Consider the following 13,598-nt stretch of genomic DNA (forward strand, 5'->3'; position numbering starts at 1 on the left):
GCTAAAAATGTTTAATTAGTAAGAGCCTCTGTGGTTACTCTGCATAACAACAGGTGCATACAAAGACTTAATATTGTGTATGCTACTGTGTTATGGAGCAGAAATTGTCATTGACCTAAAAGGGAGACATCTATCATAATAGAAGATACATATTCTTTTAATGTGGCTCTTTATGAAGTATTTAACACTCTTTAACACGAACTTAATTATGGAAAGGATTCTTCATTCTAAGCTGTAATTGTCATTTTTTTGTGATCTCATTTTGAAGGACTCGCCTGAAGATCATGCTGTTACAATAGTAACAGTGGTAACAAAATGACGGGATCAGCATCTGCACACATCTCCATATGGGGTGTAAGGAAGGATTAATGTTGGCTTTAGGTCAAAGTTCAAACAAGGATGTCTGTTGTGGCCAATCTTGTTTTCGAATTTTACTTATTCCTAAATCCAACTGCAAAGTGTAATTTGATTAGGTCATCCACCTCAGGTCTAATACACAGTAAGAAGCATCTTATGTGGTGTTATAAGGTTGATCCACGCCTGCAACGTGAAACGATGTGGCTCCCTGACAAGAAAAAAAATACCATTTAAAAAAAAAAAAAAAACTCCATTATATTGTTTTTTTCTCATAAATTTACAACTTTAGTTTAGTAAATTCCGAGTTATTTTTCAGAACCACCCCCGGCCTCAATGGTCCTAATATGCTATTATGCCATTGTAAAATCTTCAAATGTCTTTCTTTTTTTTTATTATACAACAAACAGTTTAAAGCCCAAATATACTCAGTTTACTGTCATATGGTGAGAAATATAAGCAACAAATGATCATATTTGAAAAGCTGGAATCAGTAAAATGACCAAAATGATTTAACAGTTATCAAAGTAGTAGCTGATTTTCTGTATTTCTAATCAGTTTTTGCTTTAATTCTGTTTAGTTTTTGTTTTGGTGGATTCTTTAAAATGCTGTTTTTGGTTCCTATTTCATGTTTGTGCACCAACATACATGTTTTTCTTCCACCTCAAACTCATCAGGTTGTAATGCTGAAGCTTAGATTTTTCTGCGGATAGATGCAAATGTAAAAAAGACACAAAAGTCATCAGTGCTCGAGGCAGGACAGCATCATGTCACTGTGACAGGGGACACGTCAGATACATGAGGACACACACACACACACACACACTCACACTCACACTCACAGAAGTCGCAGCCTCGAGTCCTGTGCCTGCTTCTGCACCTGCCGTTTCCCTTCTCGCCCCACCCTTCCTCCTCCTCCTCCTCCTCCTCCTCCTTCTCCTCCTCCTCCTCCTCCTCCCTTGACCTGATACACACTCTCAGAAGTATCCACATACCACAGTTCCACCAGGTCTGCCGAGTCAGGTATTTTTTTCTGCTCATCAAAACTGTGGCAGCTCCACTCAGGAATGTTCAAAGGGAAACCTGACATTTGTCTGTGTGTGTGTGTGTGTGTGTGTGTGTGTGTGTGTGTGTGTGTGTGTGTGTGTGTGTGTGTGTGTGTGCGCGCGCCAATGACGGAAATAATTTTCGTCTGAGAAAGCTGCAGCACCAAAGTGTTTATTTTCCGCTGCTGGACAGGACAAGCAGTGTGTTTATTGAGTGTGTTAAACAGAGGACACAAAAACAAGCTCATTTCTGGGTGAAATAATTAAAGCTGCAGATATTTTGGCGGCTGATGTGTTCACATGGTGCACTTATTTCTGGTCAGTGGACAACGGCAGTGTGCGATTTGAAACAACACTACTCTGTCAATATTCCTGCACTACTACAGTAAGAGTCCTAATATGTAAGAGCACTATTTCCTAGTGTACGAAGATAAGTATGTCATTTGGAGCACAGCGAGGGTGTTGGGTGTGGGATCCTGTGCACTTGTGCATATCTGCCCTCCCCCTCCGACAGCAGCTCACATTTCCCCGACTCACGGGTGCTACAGGTGCTGCTGGGCTTTTGCTAACATAACCAGGAGCAACAAACTAATAATTTAGAGCCCCTTCAAAGATGGTGGTGTGCATCAATATCTGCTACTTTGTGACAGAATTGCAAATATATTTGCTCCCTTAAGGCTTGTTTTGGGGTCAGAAAGTGGATTTGGACTCTTGACTCTTCCAACATAAGGTGTTCAGTCTGTAAACCAGATCCCTATTGCTTGCCGATCCTTGCAGCATTGTGCGATGGATGTACCCTCTTGACTCAGTTTCCGTCCCTCCCGAAATGTCCTAATAGCTCTGACCTTGGACGAGCTCTGTGCTCTCCACGCTAAATAATTCAATAGTACAGAGTGACTGTCTGAATTGCTCTTTTTTTTTTTTCTGCCTCGTATAGACATCACCAATATCTCCCTACCTTACCCAACGCTCAGGAGGATCTGCAGTGTGTCAGCCTGATCAATTTTGCATGGTTGCTTTAGGAGTTGAGGCACTCACAGCCATTTAATCTGAGGCGACGCAGGCAGCGAGGTGCCGGGAGCAGAATGTCTCATAGAAGCAGGCGAGGCAAATGAGGACCGAAGAACAGGCCACAAGGTCATACGCCTGCGCGGGGCTCAAGTTGTCTGAAGCTATGCATAGTTAGAAGGGGAGAAAGTATTGGTCGTAGTCATGGGATCGTGACTAGAAACAATGTCGCCAGTGTAAAGAAAATACTCAAATATCTATGAATTCTTGCCCAGAAGACAAAGTTTAGAGCGTCACAGTCACAAGGTTGTGACTATTAAACACAGTAGATGTGCTTTCTGTTGTTCTTTTTCCTAAGATCCCTGTTTTCGGTGTTTCAGGCTACGCCTTCCTGCTGTTCCAGGAGGAGACTTCTGTCCAGGCCCTGATCGATGCCTGCATCGAGGAGGATGGCAAACTCTACCTGTGTGTGTCCAGTCCCACCATCAAAGACAAACCGGTGAGTGGTGACGTTCATTTGTACATGTCCCCCTTTTATCTCCTCATGTTTCCAATCGGGATTCAAACATTTTCTTCATTTGATAATGTAAACGGTACTCTAACAACAGGAGCACAGTTGTTTATGTGTAAGAAGCAATACTAAAAGTCGACACCCATGTTAGTGTCTGTGTCAGGCTGAACTTTGAGGTAGTAATGCTTTGAGCTAAATGCTGACGTCGGCAGGCTGACATGGTCGAGGTGCCAATCCCAGCGTGTTTATGTTCAGCAGGTTCACCATCTTAAATTTAGCAAAGACTTGAGAACTCCGCGTGTAATGTTATTAGATTTGATCATAAAACAAAGTACCGGACAAACTAGGAATTTTGATTCAATGAAAGATCATTGGATCTCTAAATACTCATCCTCTGGGGAGAATGAATGTCTGTTCCAAATGCCAAAGCAGTTTTAAAAATCATTTCTTTCCATGTTTCCACATAAGAATGAGCCACATGTTAGCAGAGCATCAGGTGCAGCTGTATTCTGGGAATTAGACTTGAAGTGTAAAATTATGCTTCGGGTCTCGTTTACAGATGTGTAGCACGAATAAGATGCGAATTGTCACGTCGCAGACAGCTGGATTGATGAATTTCGGAGCGTATCTGTTCCATGGATGTATGAAGGAGAACTGAACTCAAAGATGGAGCCCATTCACTTGAATGAAAATTGTTCACCTGCTCACTAAAGCCGGAAACGTTTTCTAGCTTCCAGGTTTACTTCTGCATTGTGAAGTTCAATGCACACACTCATCGCTCATTCCCCGTGCTAGCCCCCGCCCAAGTGACTGTGCCTGGCCCATAGTGTTTCCATTGGGATGTAAAACCGCCACGGATTAAAGGCTCATTATAGAAAGAGTAAAACCCAGCCTTGTTTGTTGTTGGAGGTGTCCTTACAGACCAGACGTCTGTTTTGTAACAGTGGTATTTGGGAATGGAGTTTTTAATTGCAACACAAAGTATGGGAAATAATAGCGGCAAGGCGGAGTAGCAGCGCCGTATCCATCTTTCATAGCACGTCTGTGATCTGTAACATCCGACGCACGGGAGTCAAACTGAAAAACACAGCTGGAACGCCTTCTGTGGAAAGAAAGTCGGGGATCACCAGAGCAGAAAGGAAACATCGTCTGGGGGGGATCATGAATGTTTCTACAAAATGTCGTGCTACTATATCTATTAATTACTGATACGTTTCAGTCTGGACAATCGATAAATAAATCCATAGATCAGTGCCGTTAGCAGTATACGATACACTGCCTTCTAAACAGCCACGTTATTTCCCTCCTCCACACACAGGTCCAGATCCGTCCCTGGAACCTGAGCGACAGTGACTTCGTCATGGACGGCTCCCAGCCTCTGGACCCCCGCAAGACCATCTTTGTTGGTGGGGTGCCACGGCCCCTGCGTGCAGGTAACTCACTAATACGAACAAAATATCTTGTTTGCGAGCCCCCGAAGCTTCCAAATTGGCTTCATAACATCGAGTGCCATGGAGCCCAGAGGCCCGGAGGCCGTAATGAAAGTTCCCCCAGTGAGAAAGCAATCCTCTGCGTTGGTTTCCAGGAAGCGGGCCAAGTGGTCATCATGTTAAGAATTCATGGTGTAATGGAAGGCTCAGTCTTTCTGTTCTTGGGATAAACATTGCTGGCTCGTCTGCAATGTGAGGCCTACTAATTATACCAGCAGTTCCAGACTGCTGCAGTAATGAATCGTGGATCAGGGAGGATTTTTACATCAGTTAATAACAGTGTCAATCACAACAGTTAAACCTTTTTATTTAAGTATTTTTAGAGGAACTGAAGATTTTAAATTGAGAAAAGACCAAAGAAAGAATGGTCTTAAAGTTAAAAACTCCTGAGAGGACTGCAGCACTAATCACCTCTCTCTCCCCCCCTCCCTCCCTCCCCCCTCCCTCCTCTGCAGTGGAGCTGGCGATGATCATGGACCGGCTGTACGGAGGTGTTTGCTACGCCGGAATCGACACCGACCCGGAGCTCAAATACCCAAAGGGAGCCGGCCGCGTGGCCTTCTCCAATCAGCAGAGCTACATCGCCGCCATCAGCGCTCGCTTCGTCCAGCTGCAGCACAATGACATCGACAAGAGGGTGAGCGAGTTCACGTCCACATTCGCAGCCTCCCTCCTCTGACAAAGAGAGAGCGAGAGAGCAGCGTCTCAACCACAAGTGAGGTTTCTTCGCAGTCTTTCCCGGCGCTGAACTCTCCTCGAGTCGTCTCCTTCGTGTATCAGAGCTTTCATTATAGCCACGTTTTCAGCCAACTGCTCAGCACAGCCTACAATAACGGAAGGCCGTGCCTGGCTGTGTAATCACTCCGGCCTTTAGGCTGCCGGAGTCCCGACAGATGTTTCAAGCTGCAGACACATAGGGTTGGTTTAATTATAGTAGTTCCCTACACACGTACATCCAGTGCAGCCTGGTTATTTTTAGGCACGCCGGCCAATCGCAGCGAGACAGATCGCAACCAACGGAGACTGGTTGTCAGCCAGGAAGCTGAGCCTGCACAGGGTGGAGCAGCCCACCCCACCTCAGCTATCACCACCCATCTTCACTGGGGGTTCAGAGTGTCTTTATTATGACTGGGTGGCAGTCAAATAAGGCCCAAAAACAAGTCAATAAAATAACACTTAAGAAAGCATCAAAGGGTGTGAATAAACACATTTACTATCAAATAAAGATGCTTTTTTTTCCTCCCCTTTCTTGAACCAGTTAATTCGCTGCGAGTTTTCATTTGATGCTGTAAATAGATATTTCTACATTTTATGAAGCTGCCCTCAACGTGGTCATCATCAGAAATGATTTGTGTCGACAGAATTACCACTTGTGTTCTCTGCAGGCTGCAGAAAGTGCAGCACATTCTTGAGATTCGTGAGTCCAGAGCTGTGCGAGGGAACAAAGTCCCCCTTCGCCGCTTTCTATTTTTCCTCATTTCTCGCCCTCAGCGTCCACAATTCCATTACCAGGCTCTTGATGATAGGACAGAGAAGCTAATTACCACCGGTCAGCTTGATATCGGTGTTTAATAGCGAGGCAGCGGAGCCGTTTCTGTCTGGCTTTGCGTCTTTTGTCTCGTTGCCCTCGGCACTGGATGTTTCCCTGCAGTTGTTTCAGAGTTCAGCTCCAGAAGGACGGCCTCCTACAGTTGAAGGATTTGATAACCTTTCATTTTGTGGCCACGCTATAACAAGGTTAGCATCCACCCCTGTCCGCTCACACACTAAGGCGTCTCCATGGCGACTGAGCTCTCATTTCTCGTCTCCCGGCTTAGTGGTCGAACTCACTTCGCTGGTGGACAGGAGGATACCTGCCTCTGCGTCGCCCGGGTTTATTCCAGATAGCTGCGCAGAGCTCGGCCTGTGAGGGGTCAGTGGATGACGGCTTAAAGGGGCGAACACATCTGGATCAACCCAGCTGTTCTGTTCGCACACTCGCCAACCATACAGTACGTGCTGGTTGTCAGTCGTATTACTGAGAACCTTTCAAACACCCTTTTTGTTTTGAGCCAGCGTGGAGCCCTGTTGTGAAGGAATCATTGGCCGTAGGGCTGCATGTTGAATATGTGGTTACAATACTCGATAGATGCTGTGCGGGTTACTGTGAGGCGCGATGGAAAACCTCCTGTTGCGGCCGAACGCAGAGAACAGGAGAAGCAATGACTTTCAGAAGTATTCCAAGTTAACATCATTTTCGACCGGAGTTACGCGCATTTTTATGACCACTGCACGTTTGTGATTTCCAAATCGACTTGAGCGGAGAGAGCGCATTAAGATTTCTTTCTCGATTTTTGGAGAACAGACAGAAGTCGCTGGGAGCCAAATCTAGCGAGTAAGGGGGAGGCGACAATTGAGAAACTCGCACGCTTTCAATGCGCTGTGAGCTGGAGCGCTGTCGCGTTGAAGTGCCCTCACACCACAGCTCAGGCCGTCGCAAAGATTATTTTCTCTCGGACGCCTCAGTAGAACTCAGTGTTGAGGGTTTGAGAGTTGAGATTCCCTCGGGGGACGAATTCGCAGTTCACGACCTCACAAAAAAAAAAAACCCACTTGGTTGCGCCGGTGACCTGATGCACCTTCTTTGGCCCTGGACAGTGACATCCTGCCCCTCCTGAAATGGGAAAGTAAATCAGAACGCCCCGCCCGGCTTACTCCTTCACGGCCATCGGCTTTCCGAAGCACGTCGACGATCTCTGTTGCTGGTTTACCGAGTTTGACACAAACTGTTGACGGTACAGGGGTCAGAAAAACAGATGAAACTCGTGCCGATGTTGCTCAAGACTCGTAACTTGAAATTCGTGCCCGCTAAAGTTTTTGCTTCCTCCCGCTCTATGAGCATCGGCGTGCTGCGCTCCGTTCCCGCTCGACAGGAACAGTCTCTTCGACCACACCTGCAGAAACCAGTGTGCGCGTTTCGCTGCGCGTCGCACATCACCGGTTTGCGTTGCCCTTTACTTTTGCCGACAGGCCAAACACTTCACCCAACAGCAGCAGCTGAGAGCTGACTGCTGCTTAGAAAGTGCAGATTCAGGGCAGAATCCTCATTAATCAGGGCCGCCTGTGCTTCACCTGAACACGTTTTTTTGGACGTGTGTTTGTGGGTGATAAACGAAATGCGACCTCTCTGCTCTCGTTGTTCCCAGGTGGAGGTGAAGCCGTACGTCCTGGACGACCAGATGTGCGATGAGTGCCAGGGGGCTCGCTGCGGGGGGAAGTTCGCCCCCTTCTTCTGTGCCAACGTCACCTGCCTGCAGTACTACTGCGAGTACTGCTGGGCCAGCATCCACTCGCGTGCCGGCCGAGAGTTTCACAAGCCTCTGGTGAAGGAGGGGGGCGACCGCCCTCGACACGTGTCCTTCCGTTGGAGCTGAGGGGGGGGGGGTCGCCACGTCGGCCCTGCCCCGGTAAACCCAAACCCGACCCCCACCCCGAGAAGAAAAAAAAAACAACAACAACTCCTGCAGCCCGGGACAGCGCTGCAACCCCGCCCTCCCACCGCCCCACGTACTCCACCCCGCTGCCCACAAACACCTCATCAAAGGATTCCATCAGATACAAGGGACTTTTTCCACACCACAGGTCCCTGAACTCATCGTCTAGTGTTCCCCTCTGATGACGCCTGGAGGGGAAGTGAAAGTCCATCAGCTTAGAATTTGCACTTTGGCACAAAATCTCACTAAACACACACACACAGGATGGTTTGATAGACACCTGGCTACTTTCAGTTCCCTGTTCTGTCGTCTGGGTGGTGTGGTACGTCCTGTAGGACTCCCCCCTCCCCCCTCACTGAGACAGAGGTAGGACCAGACAAATATTTAAAAAAAAAAGTATATATTTTTTGTTTTGTACCTATCTATACACATATAGATAATTAAAATTGTATGTAAAAGGAGCATGCACTTATTTTCAAAAGCTGTAGTTATATTGCCCTTACAAAAAAAAAAAAAAAAAAAAAAAAAAAAAAGAATTACCAAAGGCAAATTCAATTAATGCATTCACAAAAGTAAAATAGGTGGCATAAGATGTAGCAAGATTCAACAACTATCCATAGTGTGGGCCCGTATCGCCCGGAGTAAAAAATAACACGGCTATATTCGCTCTCAATCTTGACTCTGAAAATATTAATACCTCATATGCGCATCAGATTAGTTTGCTTTCGATTTCTAGGTCTTTATTTTTATAATAACATAATTTTTTAGTGTTATGTAAATGTAATGCTGCAATAGCTTTGCTGCTAAATCCATGGTATAAACAGATACCATAAGTACTTTATTCAGGCTAGGGTGTAAAATACTAAACAGCAGATGTAGAAAAGCACCTGATGTCTTTGAACGACGAGCTGTCACCGGGGGTCGGGGTGGGTCGCCCCTAACTGCATGTTTCTTTCAATCAGGTTGCTGCATGCAATAGACTTTTCGATATCATGTCTACTATTGGATTCTGCCCATGTTTGCACAACACACTATAGACGTACGTTTGACTCGCACGAAACCGAACAGAAACGGGGACGACCGGCCGACGCAATCGTGGCGACTCCACGCCGCCGGTCGGGCCGACAGAGCCGAGGGTTCCTGCACCACCGGGCAGCGAACACATCCAGACCATAAAAATAATCATCACAAATCAAAGTCAATGTAGGATAACCATTTAAAAACTGTCTATGATAGGTGAAGTACTTTTTTGCAGTGATCGTTGATATAATTGTGCAATTTTTTATACCGTATGTAGTTAGGTCTGAGTATGCCTAGAACTGTGATTCGCTTTAACTGTCGTTAACGTCCGACATAGAAGTCCTGTGAAACTTCATAACTAGTGTATGCACACGTATATATGTTCTCTTGTACACACACTTGCACCAGAATACACGGACGCCTCTCGACACGCACACACACACATACACGCACACACGCACACACACACACACACACACACACACACACACACACACACACACGGACGGACGGACGGCTGTCTTTCTTACGCACACAAAAACAGGCCCACAAACATCGAGTCTGATCCGAAGGAGAAGACGCAACAATGTGAGCTTAAACTGAGAACTGAGGTCTTTTTATTATTATTATTATTATTATTATTATTATTATTATTAATATTAATATTAATATTCTTATTATCATTTGTTCCACCGTTGACAAAAACGCACGTTTACGTCCCCGAATGCAACCAAAGAGCTGACATGTTTGACTTTTTACAGACCCCCCCCCCCCTCTCCACCCACCCCTCCCACCCCATGGAGGAGCTGACGGTGAGGAAAGAAGAGGGCAGTTTGGAGGGGGGGCTGTAAAATGAAATATTGAAGCTACTGGAGACTTGAGGTTGATAAACTGAGCCCTGCACATGCTGTTACTAAATGGGGAGAGGTGGGGGAGGGGGGGAGGGGGGGGGGTCAACGATGCCAGAAAACATGTGCAGATGTGCAAAGCTGGGGTTACCACATTTATCCAGATGTTTTTGTTTTTTGTTTTTTTTCCTGCAAAGCTTGAAGTAATGAACCTGCTACAAAAAAAAATGGTGGACATATCTATATATAGATATATAGATATATTTTTTGTTTTTATCAAAAGGTTATGGTGCACAGTTTAAACAGGAGCGGGTGGACGGGGGGGGGGGGGTGGAGGGGGGTGGAGTGGTGGCTATGAATGCAATGCATAGAAACTTAAGTATTGGCTGCTGAAAGACAGGCGGGCTCTGGTTTGTGGAGGGGGGTGGTGTCAGGGAGGGGGGTGGGGGGGGGGGGAGTCCAAGCTACACTGTTTTTTTTAGCAGTTTTGTGGACAATCCCAACATGATCCTGCATCATTGCAAGTTTCATGTGCGTCGCCCCCTTTCCCCGCTCTTTTTTTATTTTGTTTATTTTTGTTTGGTGAGTTGTGATTGTCCCGTGCTGGCGCCCCGCAGTCCCGCTCCCCTTTCTTGTTTTAGTCGTAAACTGTTTTCTTTTTCTGCTTTAAGATAGATGTTTTTGTTTGTTTCGTGTCCAAGAAAAGCTAATCAAAAGTAAGCAGACAATACTTTTTTTATTGAAAAAAAACAAAACAAAGGCTAACCATGAGTAATAATAATAATAATAATAATAATGATGATGATCATAATAATAATAATAATAATAATAATAATAACAAGCATCCCTATGAAAGTGAATTCTGGGTGTTTTTGTGACATTTCTTTCCTCACCCAGACAGGTTTTCTATGTTTGTTCCTTCTCTATGATACATATTTGTTATGCACTACTCTTTGTATCTGAACAGTTTTCAAAAGTCAGCAGTTCTTTTTGTTAAAAGACAAAAAAAACCAACCAGACGATAAAGCGTGCTTTCTGACTGACAAAATCTTTTGCAATACCTCAATTTTGAAATATATTAGGAGAGAAACAGATATTTTCTAAGTAAGTTTATTCAGATGAAAAAATATATATTAATTTAATTCTTCAAGAGAAATGATTTAACAGATGGTTGATTTTTTTATTTTTATCATGCTTTTTTTTTTTTTTTTGGTTTTTTTTTTGGTTTTATTTTAAGAATTTATTTTTTTGAAAAAGACAACAACTGAAGGAGCTAGAGCTTTATAACTAATATAATGACGTAGTTAGCGAGAGTACAGTCTACTTTATTACAGTGGAAGCGAGGGTGAGTGTCCCGCTGGTCAAATTGGTCTAAACATCGGCGACAAAAAAAAAAAAGAAATCCCAACATCAGGTGCTCAGAGAGAAAACGAAAACATATTTCCCACCTTTTTGTATATTTATAATCAATCATTTACTATGCTGACCAGAGTTGTGAAAGAGATCTTCTGTTTGTTATTTTTTTAAGAGAAGTTTTTTATGTTTCCTAAAAGTATGTGCTCCCTTTTGTTTTGTAAAAAAAAAAGAAAAAAAAAAACGCCAACGTGACCCTGATTCGTTTAGCCTGCCGAGAAACCCGCGGAGGGACTTGTGAGAGTCAGCGGACGGCCGCAGGTTCGAGAGAAAAGAATGTTGTTTTGAACACAAAACAGACACGAGTGTTTTCACCTGCAACTTGATCGAAAGCCCCCCCCCCCTCCCCCTCCCCCCCCCACCCCCCCACCCCCCCCCTCCCCAAGGTGCATCAATTGACTGGTGGCCTTCTATTCACGCAAGACTTGAATTAGTCCCATTTTTTTAAGGCTAAGAACCTTGATTCTTTGTTGTAATGTGCAATACTGTTTGTACTGTTTGTAGAAAAGAAGAAAACACGAAAAAGAGGCATAAATCTTTATTGCAGAATTATTTTCATTGCAAGCATTGTGATTCACTAAAATCATTTTCTACTGTGTATTTACCTACTCTACCTGCTAGTACCTTCCAGTAGTAATGTAGCCTTTGTACTGAGAAATTTTCATTATTTTTAGAAAGTTTTGCTAAAAAAAGAAAAGAAACATATTTTCATTTTTATTTCATATTTTTCTTTACAGACTTATTTCTCAACCATTAATAGTTATTTCTGGGGGAGACTTTCATATCTGGTCAATGTCATAAATATTATTTTGTATTTTTACTTGGAATAAATTAATTTTCTGATGCTAATTCTTTAAACGGTTTAATTTTTTTTTTTTTTTTTCATTTGTTCACTTTTTTCATTTTTTGAAGTTGAAAAAAAACCCTTTGTAATATTGTTACTAAATGTCTCGTTTCTTGAAATGCTAAGCTTTATGTGTTAACTCGCTGATGTTGCTTACATTAGTGTGAAAATGATCTAAGGAGATAAAAAAAAAAAAATTTAAAAAAAAGAAGAAAAATAACTACTCGAAGAAAAAGTTTGGTGGTTGGTGATGTTTAAGTGATTCGCAATGTAAACAAATGAATGGGCAATAAAATAAAAATGGCAGAATGGAGCATACATTGCACTATGTCGTGACGTAATTGTGGAAGACACCACTATTTACATTGCTTCTGCTACTCCAATATCACCACTAAAGCTACAACAATCCTCACGTCCTCTGGTGTGAAATATTCCACCTGCTTCTACTAAAGAAACGCCCCGTCACACGTCCTCCTCTTTCTGGTTGGTTCCATCCACACCAGTGCGATTGTATTTAAGTATGAATGTAAATGTAGGGATGCACTGTATAAAACAGATTGAGAAGAGACTTTTTTTTTTTTTTTGAGAAGTAGCCTAACTTGAGTTGCAGAAATCTCTTAAAACTGCAGCTTGTACTTTTTGGTTTTGGAAAAAAAAAAAAAAAAAGAAGAAGATATAAGATGGGGAGATTTTTGAATTGCTGGCGGGCGCATTGATGACCCAGCAGGTCGAGCTTTCCTCCATCCTGCAGGACTTCTGCTGCACTAAGAGTGGAAGGAGAAGGTTATTCTGTATGAAGCTGCAGCGAGTGAGCTCAGCATAAAGACTGGAAACGAGCAGAAACAGTTAGCCTGCCTCTGTCCAAAGCCATCAACACCTCTAAAGCTCAATCATTTATAACACACGTTTCATTTGTTTAAAGCACACCAAAAAACAACAACAACCCAACCAGATGAGAAGCGCCCTCCCCGCTCACTGCTGAGCGGGAGGGCGCTTATTTTCCGGACCAGTGACTTGCTGAAGTTTTGTCCGAGAACAAGTCTGACCTGTAAAACCTTTTCAGATCGCAGTGTGTAGTTTTACACTTTGGTGTTAATCAGTGAGCTTTAGAGGAGCCGGAGGCAGCCAGATGTTTGAACCCCTGGACGGAGACAAGTGGAGAGCAGTTTCCAGTCTTTCTGCTAAGCTAAGCTGTTTTCTGTAGACCACAGACACGAGGAGGCATCGACACTCTTTCATCTCAGTAGGACCGAGACAAATCTCATCTCCGAAAAATAGTCCTTTAATTCAGGCTGAATCTTGAAGTGGTTTTTTTTTTTTAACGTCCTTCTCCACCGTCTTCATCCAAAAGGCTGCAGTGCTCATGTGACCATGTTATTTCCACCAGTTTATACAGCTGATGCTGACCCCCCCCCCCCCCCCCCTCCTCCCTCACCCTCCCTGGCCTCAGTATTATTCACCACCATACCACCAAGTATTTATCGATCTCCTAACCTTCTTTTGGTATCCCCCCCCCCCCCCCAAGTTTCTCTTTCACTAAACAAATCAATTTATACCTGGCCTATAAAATAAAATGTATGTACAAACAAAC

The 13,598-nt window shown here is 44.0% G+C and overlaps 1 protein-coding gene across 8 annotated transcripts in view; it reads left to right on the plus strand.

Annotated features, from left to right (window-relative positions):
- The window catches only part of cpeb3 (cytoplasmic polyadenylation element binding protein 3), a 41,375-nt gene extending 31,977 nt beyond the window's left edge, over nucleotides 1–9,398 (plus strand). For all 8 annotated transcript variants that reach the window (XM_069145235.1, XM_069145230.1, XM_069145236.1 and 5 more), the window contains 4 exons: nucleotides 2,789–2,907; nucleotides 4,238–4,352; nucleotides 4,865–5,046; nucleotides 7,595–9,398. In XM_069145235.1, coding sequence (XP_069001336.1) covers nucleotides 2,789–2,907; nucleotides 4,238–4,352; nucleotides 4,865–5,046; nucleotides 7,595–7,822 — 644 coding nt within the window. In that variant the 3' untranslated portion in view covers nucleotides 7,823–9,398. The remainder of the gene's footprint in view (nucleotides 1–2,788; nucleotides 2,908–4,237; nucleotides 4,353–4,864; nucleotides 5,047–7,594) is intronic.
- The last annotated feature ends 4,200 nt before the right edge of the window (nucleotides 9,399–13,598 follow it).

The sequence above is a fragment of the Embiotoca jacksoni genome, unplaced genomic scaffold (genome assembly GCF_022577435.1).
Source record: "Embiotoca jacksoni isolate LCO1_2020_lvr unplaced genomic scaffold, fEmbJac1.0.p SCAF_12, whole genome shotgun sequence".
In the NCBI taxonomy this organism is placed as follows: Eukaryota; Metazoa; Chordata; class Actinopteri; family Embiotocidae; genus Embiotoca; species Embiotoca jacksoni.